The sequence below is a fragment of the Aquarana catesbeiana genome, linkage group LG11, assembly GCF_042186555.1.
Source record: "Aquarana catesbeiana isolate 2022-GZ linkage group LG11, ASM4218655v1, whole genome shotgun sequence".
Classification (NCBI taxonomy): Eukaryota; Metazoa; Chordata; class Amphibia; order Anura; family Ranidae; genus Aquarana; species Aquarana catesbeiana.
This window is the reverse complement of record NC_133334.1, coordinates 277,088,247-277,106,282: the sequence shown is the minus strand read 5'-3', so window position 1 is coordinate 277,106,282 and position 18,036 is coordinate 277,088,247. Positions and strand designations below refer to the sequence as shown.

General features: G+C 47.5%; 1 protein-coding gene across 2 annotated transcripts in view; it reads right to left on the bottom strand.

Annotated features, from left to right (window-relative positions):
* Window positions 1-12,600, bottom strand: part of AP1G1 (adaptor related protein complex 1 subunit gamma 1) — an 80,315-nt gene extending 67,715 nt beyond the window's left edge. Inside the window, exon 1 of one of the 2 annotated variants that reach the window (XM_073605882.1) lies at window positions 12,456-12,600. In XM_073605882.1, the coding sequence (XP_073461983.1) occupies window positions 12,456-12,488 (33 nt within the window). In that variant the 5' untranslated portion in view covers window positions 12,489-12,600. Of the gene's footprint in view, window positions 1-4,608; window positions 4,835-12,455 lie in introns of those variants that run through there. The other variant, XM_073605883.1, reaches the window with a different exon arrangement.
* Window positions 12,601-18,036: the final 5,436 nt, after the last annotated feature.

Sequence of the window (18,036 nt, the reverse complement as noted above, 5' to 3'; positions counted from 1 at the left end):
TATCCCCCCCCCCCAGCAACACCAATGGGGCACTATCCCCCCCCCCCCCCAGCAACACCAATGGGGCACTATCCCCCCCCCAGCAACACCAATGGGGCACTATCCCCCCCCCCCAGCAACACCAATGAGGCACTATCCCCCCCCAGCAACACCAATGGGGCACTATCCCCCCCCCCCCCAGCAACACCAATGGGGCACTATCCCCCCCCCCCCCAGCAACACCAATGGGGCACTATCCCCCCCCCCCAGCAACACCAATGGGGCACTATCCCCCCCCCAGCAACACCAATGGGGCACTATCCCCCCCCCCAGCAACACCAATGGGGCACTATCCCCCCCCCCCCCAGCAACACCAATGGGGCACTATCCCCCCCCCCAGCAACACCAATGGGGCACTATCCCCCCCCCAGCAACACCAATGGGGCACTATCCCCCCCCCCCAGCAACACCAATGGGGCACTATCCCCCCCCCAGCAACACCAATGGGGCACTATCCCCCCCCCAGCAACACCAATGGGGCACTATCCCCCCCCCAGCAACACCAATGGGGCACTATCCCCCCCCCCAGCAACACCAATGGGGCACTATCCCCCCCCCCAGCAACACCAATGGGGCACTATCCCCCCCCCCAGCAACACCAATGGGGCACTATCCCCCCCCCCCCAGCAACACCAATGGGGCACTATCCCCCCCCCCAGCAACACCAATGGGGCACTATCCCCCCCCCCAGCAACACCAATGGGGCACTATCCCCCCCCGCAGCAACACCAGTGGGGCACTATCCCCCCCCCCCCGCAGCAACACCAGTGGGGCACTATTTCCCCCCCCAGCAACACCAATGGGGCACTATTCCCCCCCCCAGCAACACCAATGGGGTACTATTCCCACCCCCCCAGCAACACCAGCAACACCAATGGGGCACTATTCCCCCCCCCCCAGCAACACCAATGGGGCACTATTCCCCCCCCCCCAGCAACACCAATGGGGCACTATCCCCCCCCAGCAACACCAATGGGGCACTATTCCCACCCACCCCCAGCAACACCAATGGGGCACTATTCCCACCCACCCCCAGCAACACCAATGGGGCACTATTCTCCCCCCCCAGCAACACCAATGGGGTACTTGGTTTCATTATTGATAATATCGATTAATCGTTTCAGCCCTAATCCTTACTAAGGGAAACAGGAAGTGGAGCCTCGCAGCTTCAACGCCTGTTACCTACTGCGTATAGGGCGTGTCGCGCTGCGCTCTCTGAATGGTCCCGCTGTCTTCTGTGACTTCTGCGTCTTCCAAGATCTTACAACCCACACGCCACCCCTGTGTTCTTTTCAATTTTTTTTTTTTTTTATCAGCCCCTCCCCCCCCCCCTTTACCTTAAAGCAGAGTTCCACTCAAAAGTGAAAGCTCCGCTTGTGCGCACACCCCCCCCCCCCCCCCAAAAGGTGGCAAATGTGGCAGGGGATGTGGGGGTTTAAGGTGAGAACACGCAGGGCTTCCACTTTTGGGTGGAACTCCACTTTAAGGTAAGGCCTTATATACATTGCTGCTGCTAAGTGGACGTTTAGGCCGGCCATACATAACGGTCGAATTTCGGAAGAATTTTCTTTTGAAAAATCTAAAAATTTTGTGCGTTTTGTGTGAATTTGATTTCCGAAATTCGGCCAACCAAACCTTCAATTTCACCTCCATGTCGCTACAAAAAATTTGATTGGCGCACAAAAAAAAAAAAAAAAAAAAAAAAATCGGTTATTGCTGCAGCCCCACCAATGGTTCGAAATGCGAAACGAAAACGAAAATTCTTAGATTTCAAAAAGAAAATTCCTTCGACCCGTGTATCCTTAGGAGTAGTTGGGCATTTTTTTTTCAGCTGCCCCTGAACTCTGCTCTGTGTAATGCCCCGGTGCGCACGATGCGAAAAATTGGACGAAAAAATACCTGCTTTTGACGCGATCGTGCGATAATCGGATCCTTAGTACAGAGCTTTTCGAGAGGTTGATCACGACAATTTATCTGATATTATTCGACCCGGACAGGCACGAAAATTTCTCTCGTACAATACCAGATCGTACCATTTTCGTTTGGTCAGTACAGTTGTCGTCCAAAAATACAATACAAACATTACAAACACAGGACATCACTTCCCGTTTGGTTTTTTTCTGTCGCACGAGGAAATTGTGACTTTAGTAACTTCTTCAATTTCTACTTGTGTCGATTAAGCAAAAAAAAAAAAATAAATTGTACAACGTCTGGATCGCGTGTAGAGGCCGTTATCAGTACATGGACACACGGGGGGGGGGGGGGGGGGGGGGTCGTTTACAGTCGCTTATACGCAGTTCAGTTTAGAGGCTTTTTTTTTTTTTTTTTTTTTTTTTTTTTGGAACGCAAAAAAAAAAAAAAAAAAAAAATGGGATGCAGAAGTTTAGAAGCATATCAAGTGCCAAACACTTCTAAACGCGGCTAACTCGCGTTTAGCCGCGTTTCGTTTTCCAGACGTTTTTTTTTTTTGTTTTTGGCTATTTTGAAACGCTTCTAAAAAACGCAAACGCAGGATGTAAACGCGGCAAAACGAACGTTTTAAAACGTGGGTTTACTATCTGTCGAGTTAAATCGTCGAGGAGAGGTTGTAAAAACGTCCTGCGTACATGAAGCCCAAGGAGGAGGAGGAGGGGTGATAAAAGAAAAAAAAAAAAAACCACACACAGGGGTGGCGGGTGCAGATCCTCTTTAAAGGGGTTGTAAACTTTTGTTTTTTCACCTTAATACATCCAATGCATTAAAGTGAAAAAACACCCGAACACGGGGGGGGGGGGGGGGGATCCCTGCATGCGGCCTCTATGGATACGGAATGCTGGACTCGGCCCTCGAGGTAACCCCCTCCGGTAGAGCGCTTCTCCTAGGGGGTTATCTGATGCGGGGAGGAGCCGCCGGGGGACCCCAGTGGAGACAAGTATGATATGTTTGTTATTTAAAAAAAAAAAATAAAACAATAAAATGTACCTTTACAATCACTTTAACCACTTCAATACCTTCCTGCCCAGGCGCCAATTTTCAGCTTTCAGCGCTGTCGCAAATTGAATGACAATTGCGCGGTCGTGCTACACTGTGCACAAATTTTTTTATCATTTTTTCCCCACAAATGGAGCTTTCTTTTGGTGGTATTTGATCACCTCTGCTGTTTTTATTTTTTGCGCAACAAATAAAAAAAGACCGAAAGTTTTGAAAAAAAAAAAAAAAAAGTTTTTCTTTGTTTCTGTTAAAATTTTTTGTAAATAAGTACGTTTTCTTCTTCAATGACGGGCACTGATATGGCTGCACTGATGAGGTGGGCACTGATAGGAACTGATGGGTGGGCACTGATAGGCACGGATGGGTGGGCACTGATGGGTGGGCACTGATGGGCACGGATGGGTGGGCACTGATGGGTGGGCACTGATGGGTGGGCACTGATGGGTGGGCACTGATGGGTGGGCACTGATGGGTGGGCACTGATGGGTGGGCACTGATGGGTGGGCACTGATGGGCACTGATGGGTGGGCACTGATGGGTGGGCACTGATGGGTGGGCACTGATGGGTGGGCACTGATGGGTGGGCACTGATGGGCACGGATGGGTGGGCACTGATGGGTGGGCACTGATAGGCACGGATGGGTGGGCACTGATGGGTGGGCACTGATGGGTGGGCACTGATGGGTGGGCACTGATGGGTGGGCACTGATGGGCACGGATGGGTGGGCACTGATGGGCACGGATGGGTGGGCACTGATGGGTGGGCACTGATAGGCACGGATGGGTGGGCACTGATGGGTGGGCACTGATGGGCACTGATGGGTGGGCACTGATAGTCATCACTAATTTTTATTGTGCCATAGAGGTGCCAGTCAGTGCCCATTTGTGGGCACTGATTGGCATATGTTGGGCATTGATTTTCACATGTGGATGGCCATGGGGGATGTATCTGGCCATCCACACATTAGGAGCTTCCCTGGTGGTCTAGTGTGGGAGTGTGGGCATCCGAAGGGGGAGGGCTACACTGATAAACAATCAGCACAGACCCCCCCCGTCAGGAGAGCCACCGATCAGCTCCAATGGGGACAGGAAGTGGAGAGAAATCTCCCCAATGGGGACAGGAAGTGGAGAGAAATCTCCCCAATGGGGACACAGACGGCGAAGGCGCCCAAACAGTGTACAGAGAAGACAGAAGAGGGCGCTGTCGTCCCCTCTGAAGGATCGGTGACCCCGGCGGGACACAAATAAGGACTTCCAAGGAAAGTCACCCCGAGGAACGACCCCCAACGAAGGCCCCACAGGGGGGGATGGGGGGGGCCTCAGCAACGACTTTCTCTCAAAGTCGCCATTTGCATATCACCAGAGGGGGGGAGGGGCCCCTTGTGAGGTCCTCAGGGGCCCCAATCTATCCCCCCCAACCCAGTTGTAGACTCAATGACAGGAGTCCAGCACTGAGGGGCCCCTTCCAGGGGCCCAGCCCGGATCTCAGGGGCCCCTCTGACAACTCTGAGGGTGTCAGTGACCCGCCCCTCCCCCAATGACACCCCCTCCCCCACACACCCTTCCCCCAACACCCCCCCCGGCCGCTGTCACTCTCACCGCCCGGTGCAGCTGCTCCTTCCTCGGCTCCGGGACACCCAAAATGGCGGCTGACGGGCCGCAGCACCGCGGCTGTGCGGAGGAATCCGGCCGAGGCCTGAGCGCGGGCCGCCGCAGGGGGGACGGGAGGTGTCCGGGGGGTTCGGCGGGACCGGTGCGAGTCCAACGGGCCGCCGCTGTGGGAGGGAGGAAGATCGGGCTCTACGTCACCAGCTCCGGAGGGGGGGGGGGGGGGAACCGGAACTTTTTCTCAGCGGCGGAAGGATACCAGTGAGGCGGCCGAGGGCAGCCAGTGATGACGTCAGCTCAGTGCCCCGTCACTGCCAGACCCGGAAGTGAGGAGAGGGCGGTGCCCGAAGGGGGGGGGCTGTCATAGAGCACGTGACGCCGGCACCTGAGGGCGGAGGTGGATGACGTAGGGCGAGCTGTCAGTGATAGGCCCCGCCCCCTCCTCCAGGTGTCAGCTGCTTGTAGGGAGATCCCATTCCCTGAGCGGAGAAATCCACAATCCGCACAAATCCCTTTTATTTAACCACTTCCTGTCCGGGCCGAACGTGACATTTCTCTCCTACATGTGAAAATCTGTCTTTTTTGCTAGAAAATTACTCAGAACCCCCAAACATTATATATATATATATATATATATATATATATAGACAGATATATATATCTATCTATGTATATATATATATATATATATATATATATATATATATACACACATATATATTTTTTTAGCAGAGACCCCTGGAGAATAAAATGGCGGTTGTTGCAAATTTTTATTTAATTTTTATTTTTATGTCACGCGGTATTAGTAGTATTTTTGGGGGGAAAAGAAAAACACTTTCATAAATTCTAAAAAATAAAAATCACTAAAGTTAGCCTGTTTTTTTTTGTATAATGTGACAGTTGAGGTTACGCCGAGTACACAGATACCGAACATGTCACGCTTTTCAATTTGCGCACGCTTGTGGAATGGCGACAAACTACGGTACTTAAAAATCTCCGTAGGCGACGCTTTCAATTTTTTTTTTTTTACAGGTTACGTGTTTAGAGGTACAGAGGAGGGATTGTGCTAGAATTATCGCTCTCGCTCTCATGTTCAGGGCGATACCTCACATGTGTGGTTTGAATGTCGTTTACATATGCGGGCGCAACCAACGTATGCGTTCACTTCTGCGTGCGAGCACACGGGGACAGGGGCTCTTTAAAAAAGAAAAAATGTTTTATGTTTATTTTTTTTTTTTTTTTTTTACACCTTCCCTTTCATTTTTTTACTTTTTGATCACTTTTATTTTATTTTATTTTTGATCACTTTTATTCCTATTACAAGGATAGTAAACATTCCTTGTAATAGGAATAGGACATGACAGGTCCTCTTTATGGAGAGATCTGGGGTCTATTAGTTCCCACATCTCTCCTCTAGGCTAGAAAGCCTGAGATAAAAAAAAAATAAAAAAATCGATCTCAGGCTGAAAAATGGAAAACAATACTATTAGTGAGGTAACGGACGCTGCACACCCAAATTAAACATCAATTGGAAAGGTTTCCCCCTGATCCATCGATCTCAGGCTTTCTAACAAAACCCCCCCCCAAAAAACGGCAGTGTTTACATCTGCCTGTGCACTATGGTACATGGGAGGCAGGAAGGATCACTATGACACATGAGAGGCAGGAAGGAAGGATCACTATGACACATGGAAGGCAGGGAGGATCACTATGACACATGGGGGAAAGGAAGGATCACTTTGACACATGGGAGGCAGGAAGGATCACTATGACACATGGAAGGCAGGAAGGATCACTATGACACATGGGAGGCAGGAAGAATCACTATGACACATGGGAGGCAGGAAGGATCACTATGACACATGGGAGGCAGGAAGGATCACTATGACACATGGAAGGCAGGAAGGATCACTATGACACATGGGAGGCAGGAAGGATTACCATGGCACATGGGAGAAAGGAATGGTCACTACGGTTCATAGAAGGCAGGAAGGATGACTATGGTACACGAAAGGGAGGAAGGATCACTATGACGCATGGAAGACAGGAAGGATCACTATGGCACATGGAAGGCAGGAAGGATCACTATGACACATGGAAGGCAGGTAGGATCACTATGGTACATGGAAGGCAGGAAGGCTCATCATGGTACATGGTTGGCAGGAAGGATGACTACGGCATATAGAAGGCAGGGGGGATGACTACTGCACATGGAAGGCAGGAAGGATCATAATGGTACATGGAAGGTAGGAAGGAAGGATCACTATGACACATTGAAGGCAAGGGGATCACTATGGTACATGGAAGAAAGGAAGGAGGGATCACTATGGTACATGGAAGGCAGGAAGGATGACTACTGCACATGAAAGGCAGGAAGGATCACTATGGTACATGGAAGGTAGGAAGGATCACTATGGTACATGGAAGGTAGGAAGGAAGGATCACTATGACACATGGAAGGCAGGAAGGTTTACTATATTATGGGGAAGGAAGGGTTAGATGGGGACACTCACTCCACACTGCCTCCATTCACAGAACACCTTTGCACTTTTCTCAATGAATGGAAGGTGTACTCCTTTGTATCATGCAAGCAACCCCCTGTGAATATTATGCAGCCACCTGAGACCTGGAAGACAGTGGTGACCACTGTAGTAGCGGTGACTACTACTGTCATTCTCCACTTCCACAGCGGTCCTACCTGTATGGCACATACATACCTACTCTGCTGCAATCTGGACCAGTGTAAGTATACAATAAAATCCATACCTGGAGTTTAACTTTAAATTGGTTGTAAACCCTCCATATACCCAGTGAAGTGACCACCCTCAGGTGATACACAGAGATGAAATAAATCCTCCCACATAAGTTGTACCTGTTTATCTGTGGCCATTTTCCCCCCACACCCATTCAAAGTGCAGAATTTACACAGGATCTCTCAGCTCTGAAAAGCAGGGGGTTGGGATCTGAAGTTACAGTCAGTGAGGAGAGCTCTGAGAGTTGATTGGAGGGAAAGGGACACCCCCCCCCCCCTCCACACAGGAAGAGAGTCGAGGCTGTCAATCACAGGCTGTGTGCTGAAGCTCCCTCCCTTGTCACCTTTTATCTCTTGGTGTCAGGAAAACTTGTCTAGCAGTGATTCATGGTGATAGCAGAGGAAGGAGGCAGCAGACAGAAATGACACTTAGTGCTCTGACCGGCATCACTGATGGGCATTGTTGGGGCTGCACTTATGTTCAGTGCCCTGATTATCTGTGCAGGTCTCCCCTGTGCCACTGATCGGCTCTCCTGTCAGTGTGAGGAGAGGAAAGCCGACATGATGCTGCGGCACCATGCAGTTTGGCGCATGCAAAAACACGTGTTTGTAGATGCCTGGGGGGGTGCCATTAACCACCTCCCGCCCGCCGCATAGGTAAACGATGGTGACGGGGCGGCTCTCTTGTTTTAAAAATCACTGATCGCCGCCATTACTAGTAAAAAAATTAAATAAATAACATAAATGCCATAAATCTATCCCCTATTTTGTAGACGCTATAACTTTTGCGCAAACCAATCAATAAACGCTTATTGCGATTTTTTTCTTTACCAAAAATATGTAGAAGAATACATATCGGACTAAACAGTTTTTTTTTTTTTTGGGGGGGGGAGGGGAATATTTATTATAGCAAAAAGTAAAAAATATTGTTTTTTTTTTTCAAAATTGTTGCTCCTTTTTGTTTATAGCGTAAAAAAAAAAAAAAAAAAACGCAGAAGTGATCAAATACCACCAAAAGACAGCTCTATTTGTGGGAAAAAAAGGACGTCATCAATTTTGTTTGGGTGCAGCGTCGCACGGCCGCGCAATTGTCAGTTAAAGCGACGCAGTGCCGAATCGCAAGAAATGACCTGGTCATTAAAGCGGAGCTCCACCTCGTTTTTATGACAATAGCTCAAGAGGAGTACCGCAATGTCCTAATGAAAAAACGGACATTTTTTTTTTTTCACTGTACCTTTGTTGTTCAGATCATGTTGTTTAGTTCCTGGATGTACAGCCTGCGGATATGGGCGGATTTAGTGCGGCTAACTCGTCATTTCCTATTAGCCGCACTGGATCCTGGGAGCTTGTGTCATTGTTCCCAGGAGCCAGTGCGGCGGCCTGGCGCGAGTTATCGCGTGATTTCAACCTGAGCTGTTTACGGCGCTCCGATTTAAGGTTACTGCGCATGCGCGAGTTTGGGAAAACAACGGGCGGTGCATGCTGGTCGATCAGCGGCACAATATCCCGGAAGAGGATGCCTGTGGGCTTCACATGCCCACAGGCAAGATGAGAACCGTCAGTAGAAATATTTAAAAGTTCATTTTTTGGGAGAAAACCAACATCCAAAAGTAACAAAAATGGAACAAGTGAGTGACATATTTCAATGAAATAATCTTTGTCATTTTACAAAAATTAAAAAAAAGTTGTAGACAGTGGAACCCCGCTTTAAGGGGGCAAATCCTTCCGGTCCTTAAGTGGTTAAAGCGTGACATGTTAGGTATCTATTTACTCGGCATAACATCATCTTTTATATTTTACTAAAAAAATAGTTATTATATTCTTTTTGTGTGCACATGAATTCATTTAGGTGTATTCTCTCCTGAATTTTCATTGGATAAACTGCTGTGCAAATATCGTGTAACATTAACAATTGCAACAACGACCATTTTATTCTCCAAAGCCGCTGCTTAAAAAATATATTAAGTTTGGGGGGGGTTCTAAGCAGGGCTTTTTTGCAGCGGGAACGCGGGGGAACGCAGTTTCGGCACCTTCACCACTGACAGCAAGTGGTGCTGGGGTGTGCTGCAGGGTCTATTGATACTCACTGCTAGGGGATCTATTCTAGCTGGAGGGTATCTATTTTTGCATGGGGGTCTATTGTTTCTGAGGAAGTCTATTGTTGCTGGTGGAAGACCTACTGTTGCTGGGGGTGGGTCTTATATTGCTGGGGGGGTCAGTTGTTGCTGGGAGAGATCTACTGTTGAGGGAGGCGGGTCTATTGTTGCTGGCTGCCGGAGAATCTATTGATGCTGGCTGTGGGGAGATCTACTGCTGCTGCTGGGAGTCTATTGTTGCTGGGGGGGGGGGGGGATTTTTTGTGGTGGGGTGGTCTATTGTTGCTGGCGGGGGCTCTAATGTTTCTGGCGGAGGCTCGATTGTTACTGGCTGCAGGGGTTCTATTTTACTGCTTTTCTTGTTATAATTACCAAATTTCTTACGGATTACTTAGCACCACAAATTGATACTTAGTTCTGTATTGTCTAAAAGGGCAGTACTGGGTAGGGGATGGAACCAAAGAACGGTGCTCGGAGGTGGGTAGGGGGTGGAGAAAAGGGGTGGCTCAGAAGGGGGGGGGGGGTTCCTGCACCTATTCTCTGAGAAAAAAAATCCCTGGTTCTAAGTAATTTTCTAGGGGGAAAAAAAAGGCTGATTTTTACATGTAGGAGAGAATTGTCAGGATTGTCCCAGACTGGAAGTAGTTAGGTAACCATTTAAACGATTTGCATTGGGATGCGCAGGACACCCCAACACAAAGACTAGACAATTTGTCTACAATGTGTCACCCAAAAAAAAAAAAAAAAAAACAAGAAACCACCGCATCCCAACACGGCTGTGGGAGTCAAACCGAATAAAATGTCACTTGTGGCGATTCAATAAAGTTCTAACAAAAAAAGTAAAAAGAAATAAAACATTGTGTTGCACTGTGTCTTCCCAGCTTACACCAGTGCGATGCACACAGCTCCCAACCAGTGGCGTCGCTAGGGGGTGGCTTTTGGGGCTATAGCCCCGAATCTGGGGCCCATAGCCCCGAGTCTCTGCAGGGGTCCCCAAGGGGAGGGGAGGCTCTCTGGGGACCCTGATGTAAGTGGGGGGCTCTCTGGGGACCCTGATTTAAGGGGGAGGCTCTCTGGGGACCCTGATTTAAGGGGGAGGCTCTCTGGGAACCCTGATGCAGGGGGGAGGTTCCCTGGGGATCCTACTGTAAGAGGGGCTCTCTGGGGATCCTAATGTAAGGGGGGCTATCTGGGGACCCTGTTGTAAGGTATGTATATACATGTGTATGCCCACCCAAGCGTATGACTTTCTTTATTATGTTGCTAAGGGCTCTAGCCCCAGATCTTTTGTAGACCTAGCAACGCCACTGCTCCCAACTGTCCCTGATTTCGAGGGACTGTCCCTGATTTCGAGGGACTGTCCCTGATTTGAAGCAATGTCCCTCTGTCCCTCTTTCCTACTCAATTATCCCTCATTGGGGTCTAAACTATATAGTTGTATATAAAATGCAATATTTATCTTTCAAAAAATGTTTCCCAGCGCTAAACCTTTCATCCAATTTCTAAATTGCTGCATTTGTAAATTTCAAAAGCCAAGAAAAGGAATAATAGTGGTAAAAAAAAAAAAAAAACACTTGGGGGTTTAACTAATCTTTTATTTTTGGTTAATTCTCCTTTAAGGGGGCGTGACAGGGGTGTGTGCCCTATGCCTACATACTTTTGATAGTAGGTGTCCCTCATTACAATCTCAAAAAGTTGGGAGGTATGGCGATGCATACTAGCCCATTATGCTTTTACTTTGCAGGGGGAAAAAAAGAGGAAGTAAAACCCATCAGGGTTCACTTCCTCTTTAAAGCGATATTGCGGCGGTCAATCGGACCTTGACTGCCACTTTTGCCACTTTGTGGGAACCAGTGACACCAATACAGTGATCAGTGCTAAAAATATACACTGTCACTGTACTAATGACACTGGCTAGGACAGGGCTGGTGCAAGGATTTTTGACACCCCAGGCGAAACCTTATTTTGCCACCCCCATTGGCTCCACCCCTGACTTCACCCCATTTGCCCTGCCCATGTGACAGCAGGTGGCGCTATACAGGAAGCATTGGCTCGGCTTCTTCTAGCGCTGGCTCCAGTGCTGCACTGCGCCCCTAATTGCACTACCAGTCGGACGGAGCAGCTGCCTGAGACTGAGTTAGTTACATGCTGCAGCCTGCAGAGCATGCAGACACAGATGGAAACCAGTGGCCGGGCGCCCCCTAGGCAGCAGTGCGCCCTAGGCGGTTGCCTAGTTTGCCTAGTGGTAGCACCAGCCTGGGCTAGGAAGGGGCTAAACATCTAGGGCGATCAAAGGGTTAAATGTGTGCCTAGCCAGTGTTTTTTGTGTGTACCGTGAGCGCTTTCACTTAGGGTTGTGCTTTGCAGGGAAACAAAATCCATCAAATCGCCGCCCAGCAGGACGGAGCTCTACATTGTTTTACCTAGGCAGAGCTCTGTTCTGTGTCTTTCCTTGCCAATCAGCAGGTGCCAGCGGACGTGCATTGGTCAGCCCCCCCGCTGATCGGCTTCTGTTGTGACTAATCACAGCAGAAGCAGCACGGTGGATCGCGCGCACGCGCCTCCTACCCAGGAGTGCAGAATCACGTATATATACGCCCTGTAGAAGTACTGTAAATCTGCTATAGGTCGGTCGGCAAGTGGTTGAATTAAAGTCTAAGCCCCAAATAAAAGTAATGTAACATGTTGCAGCTTGGCAGACCTCAGGGGTCCATTTCCATGCTGCAGCAATGGGGGGCGCTAACACGCGCACTAATGCAAATTGTGGGGAGCAGGCGTTACATTTTGCAAGGCACCCCAACAAACCAAGGAGACGCATCTGGTTACATCCAATCTCTGCGTTAGGTTTTTGGGTGCGTTGGCGGTCCATTATTTTTAAATGCATCCATGCAGCGTAAACCTGCGTCCACCCACGTGCACGAACACATCGCAGCAATATGGTGAACCTTTCCATTCCACAAAAGCGTAAAAAAAAAAAAAAATGGTGGTACCTTCATAATCTGCTCCATTATAATCTGCTCCATCACCCCTTCCACGCACTCCTTCCTTCCTCCTTCATGCAGCCCAAACAGCCATGTCACCCAGACGGAAATTTAAACTTTTACAGTCAAAAGTCAACAGCTAAGCCTTCATCACCGCTTATAGCCCCTCCCCCCCCCGACCTGTGACGTAGGCTGGGAAAAGTGACACCTGGACGTCAGAGGAAGAACCTGCCCTGCACCCTATGGGGGAATATCTGGACCTCCGACTCCAGCACAATATGGTTCTGCTTATGGTAAAAAAAAAAAAAAAAGTTTTGCATGAAGTTTTCACCGCTTGTCTTCAGTTTTGTGTGTTCAGAATCACCCCCCCCCCCCCCCCCCCCCACGCCTGCAGCAATGAGCGGAAATAGCTCAGGTGACATTTCCAACAATAGGAGTGGCGTGTCGCAGGTCAGCCAAGGAAAGCTGCTCCAGCCGCTTATTATACTCCGTGTATTCTTCTCCTTTGGCTTTCATATAAAAAATTTGCAAAGCACGAAAACCAAATTATTATTATTATTTTGGTTTTTTTTTTCGATTATAATTTTTGTGCCGTTTATCATTTAGCGCCCGGGCTGTGCCGATGGTGGAAATTTTTTGACGGGCGGACACGACGCGCATGTCAGGTATTTATCAAGTCACGTAGCCTTAGCCGCATTCTATATATACGTCAGCCTTGAATTCTTTTCATTCATTTATTCTTTATTTGTATTCAACTAGGTAAAGTCCCATAGGAGCCCTGAGGCTGCATTCACACCCAGACGTATGCATAGCTCCCAACTGTCCCGGATTTCGAGGGACTGTCCCGGATTTGGAGCAATGTCCCCTCTGTCCCTCTTTCCTCCTCATTTGTCCCTCATTTTGGTCTGATCTATATAGATGTGTATAAAATGCACTTTTTTTTATCTATCAAAAAGTGTTTTCTAGCGCTAAACCTTTCATCTGATTCCTAAATTGCTGCCTTTGTAAAAAGCCAATATAAAGGAATAGTAGTGGTAAAAAAAGCTCTAGTGGGTTTAACCAATCTTGTTTTTTGTGTACCATTCTCCTTTAAGGGGACGTGGCAAGGGGTGTGTCCTGTGTCTGCATGCTTTTGCTGATATGTGTCCCTCATTCCCATCTCAATAAGTTGGGAGGTGTGCGTATGGAGAATGAGCGCAATAACGTGCTGCACTTGTGCGCGTTTTTTTTTCCCATAAGGCAGCCCTTTTATTTCAAAGGGCTGCCCTGCATGCAACAAACGCGCCAAAGAATGTGTTCTGTTCGTCCATTAGAGGTGCCCAGGCGATGCCCGCCCCCTCTCTATCCATGGCGGCAACCCCCTATATGAATAGATATTAGATTTATTCTAGGGATGCACTGATACCATTTTTTTTTACGAGTACCGATACCTATTTTTTTAGTACTCGCCAATACCAATTACCGATACTTACCGCAACTTTTTCGTTTTAACTTCAGTTGTCAGCAATGGTACAAAGCATTGAAAAGTTATTTACAAATGAAATAAATTGTTTTTTTTTTTTTTTTAAATTTAGCGCTTTTTCAATGTGTAAATATATGTTAATATATATATATATATATATATATATATATATGTGTAAAAATATTCACTAACAAAGCAAAAAAAAAAGTTTTAATTGTTTATCGTTTATAAAATAGACGTGAACAAAAGAAAAAAAGCAGGAAAATAATAATTAAATGGAGGAGAATAGGGAGTTAAATAAGGCCGATTAGAGTAAATTAAGGGTTACTAAGGGGTTAAACAGAGAAACATTTGTTCACCCCTTTGATCTGCAGATGAAGAAACAGAAATATACAAAAAGAAACAATGTTTCTTTTTATTTTAGTGTTTCAGCGGCTGAGCAACATTGTTAATAAAGGTTGCCGGCTGCTTTTTTTTAATTTTTTTTGACAGCTCCAATTACCGGACTTCTTTAACACAGGGGAGACCCCACTGACAGGTCAAAGATCCGAGCCTGAAAGTATCGGTTTCAGTTATCGGTGCATTTGCATGAGTACCGATACTTGTGCAAATACTCTGTATCGGCACCGATACTGATACTAGTATCGGTGCAACCCTAATTCATTCGTATCCACGGCCGCCGTGGCCACCCCCCTATTCATGCGTCCCGGACCCTTTCAGGACGCTGGGCGCATGAATTACCGCGGCGAGGGTGTTTTGTTTTGTTTTTTAAGCACCTGATTAGATCCAGAGGGTCTAATTGGCTTCAAAATAGGGTGGGATCGGGGTGAAAAGCATTGCTCGGGGCACAGAGCCCACCCAGGTGTTACAACAGAGAATGAATATTCGCTATCGAAAATACTGATTCTCAATCCGGCCAATCAGAAGCAGGTCTGAGACCCGTTTTTCAATTCGGCGCCGAGGAGGAGGGAGGCAACGGAAGCCGCCGCGATGCCCGTGGAGAGCAGGGGAAGCCGCCACCGAAGCCCGGGAGAAGCTCTGCCCACCATAGATGGGGTAAGTGCTCCAGACCCGACCGACTGGGGGGACGGGGGGGGGGATGGGGACGGTGGTACTGCTTGCCGCATCCCCTAAAAAAATTACCACCGGCCGCCACTGTTCTGTTCACACCATATATGTGCGGTGATGTGTGCAAAATGCAAAAAAAAGGCAGCAAAATGCAAAAGCGAAAAGCACGTGACCGCATTTCAGTGCACTGCAATAAAGTGTTCCTAAACCCAGATCCTGCATTCACTATATCTGGTCCCCCACAGTACAGAGAACATGGAAATGCAATTATTGTAGTAAATATAAACTGCTAAATACCTTTTCTCATCAGCAGTATATAACAGTCTTGTAACTTCTATCAGTGTCTGGTTAAAGCTTGTAGGAGAAGTTTTCATTCTACTCTGACTGTCCTATGAGACTGCAGGACCCCTGACCCTCTGCTGATTGGCCCTGCGCTGATCACATGCACCCTCCCGAAAAAAAAAAAAAAAAAAAAAAAACTCTCCAGCAATACACTCCAAACTGAGCATGTGCAGCTTGTCCCCAAGACTCTGTACTATCAGGAGATGTACTGGGGACAGTGGAAGGACGGGGAGGATCAGAGAAGACAGGATCAAACAGCCTTTTTACACAATACGGGGGATTAACCCCTTAGGTTCCACAGTGAGTATAACAAGCATGCTTTACTGTCTATACAGGCTGATTTTACTGTTGTGGGTTTAGTAACACTAACCACTTCCGGACCGCCCACCGCACATATACTGCGGCAGGGTGGCCCGGCTGCGTGGAACGACGTACCTCTACATCATTTCATGCAGGAGATACTGTGGGCACGCGCGTGGGTCTGGCGAACTCGATGTCCACCGGCCACCCTGGATCGCTCCACAGAGAGGCAGAACGGGATCTGCCTATGTAAACAACTTGGATCCCCAGTCGGACAAGGGAAGACACTGAGATCGGCTGTTCCTAGTAATCAGGAACAGCGATCTCTGAGTTGTCCCAGTGAGCCCATCCCCCACACAGTTAGAACACACTGAGGGAACACAGTTAACCCTTTGACGGTCTTCTTTTGTTTATAGAGCAAAAAATAAAAACCGCAGAGGTGACCAAATACCACCAAAAGAAAGCTCTAAAAAAAGGGCATCAATTTTGTTTGTCTTATAAAGGAATAAGCTTGCGCGCTACTATGTGTAATTTTATTAAAAGAAAATATAAACCATCAACCTAAACTCAAAAAACAAAAAATATATATAATAAATGTATAGTGACCGTGAATTAGCTGCAAACACTTAGTAGTGTACGCAAAAAACACTGCGTAATCAAATGTAAAAAGAAGAAATAAGAGTGCCACCGGAAATGACGTCACTTGTATCCTATCCCTGAGATGGTCACGCAACCAGTGACGCAACGCGTCGGGTGGAGCCTTGTGATGTCACTTCCGGTGGCGTTTTACGGAAGCGCGGTGAGGAGGCGAGTGTGTCGCTCCTCCCATTGTTTCTTACTGCGATTTTTATCCTTACTTGATGTAAGCAGCTTCTTTTACTTAATAAATTTACTTTTTATTTGGCAATATTGCACTATGGCCGTTCTTTGTTTCCTTTGAGCGCCATTTATACAAGAAGTGCCATTTCTTGGAGTGAGCTGTTTCCTCTATATTTGGAGTTTCCCAAGATGTTTTGATACCAAGATCTGGACGCAGTTCTTCATCTTCGCTTGGGACCTGGACGTCTTTAGAGATCCATCAGCAGGATTCCTTATCTGATTATCTGATGAGCCTTGTTTGACTTTTGGGTCATTTTTGGAGGTGAGCGGCCAATTCATTAATATAACAGTCGATGTTTGGATTGATGTGTGGTCTGTTTTTTCTTCTATCAAGTTCCCCCTATGAGATTTTTACCTTTATATGGACTGACCCCTACCATTGGGCTTTTAGTTGGACTTTTATTCACTTTTATCTGTTTGTATGTTTTGGATACTTATCATGTTCATTCTTTAAGTATATTAATTTATGGCATGTTTTTGAATAAGCGCACCGCTCTTATTTCTTCTTTTTATCGATTTTGTTTGGGTACAGCGTTGCACGACTGCGCAATTGTCAGTTAAAGCGACGCAGTGCCGTATTGTCATTAAGGGGGTAAATCCATCTGGGACTGAAGTGGTTAAGGAGGTTACACACCAAAAATGGAGAGGTGAACCAACGTCAAAATTCTGGGCCCCCCGCTGCACATAGCAACCATTATACCCCGTGCTGGAGAAGCTTTAGGTGCACTTTACATTAGTCAGATTAGTCACATGGCTGTGCTGACCAATGAGCGCTTACCATTGTGAGCATTATGATGGATACTCACACTGTGTATTGCAGTACGGTGTAAGTTTGTATGTGGCCAGGCTGTGTAAAAGTCTCACACATGTGGTATCGCTATACTCAGGAGGAGTAGCAGAATGTATTTTGGGGTGTAGTTGCAATTATGCATATGCTGTGTGAGAGAAATAACTTGTTAATATGACCAGTTTGTGTAAAAAAAAAAAAAAAAAAAAATCTTAAAGGGGTTGTAAAGGTATACATTTTTTCACCTTAATGCATTCTATGCATTAAGGTGAAAAAACTTTTGACAATATCGCCGCCCCCAGCCCCCTCCCCGTTTTACTTACCTGACACCTCGAAACTCAGCCGCTCGCTCCCGACCTCCGTTTCGCCGCTCAGCCTGGTCGCTGATTGGCTATAGTGGATGGATTGAAAGCAGCGCAGCCATTGGCTCGCACTGCTGTCAATCACATCCAATGACGCGGCGCGCCGGGGGGCAGGGACCGAGTGATACAGCGAGCGGCTATAGCCGCCGGCTGTATCACGGGAGCGCGCCCACAATAACTAACCACCATGTGAGGGAGCTCGCATTAAGGTGGTTAGTTCTTGCGGGGAGGAGCTGAGACAGCCGCCGAGGGACCCCAGAAGAGCAGGTTCGAGCTGCACAGCGAAGGTAAGTATAACATGTTTGTTATTTTTTTTTTTTTAAATTACCTTTACAACCCCTTTAATTTTGTAGACTCTATAACTTTCACTAAGACCAAATAATATACATT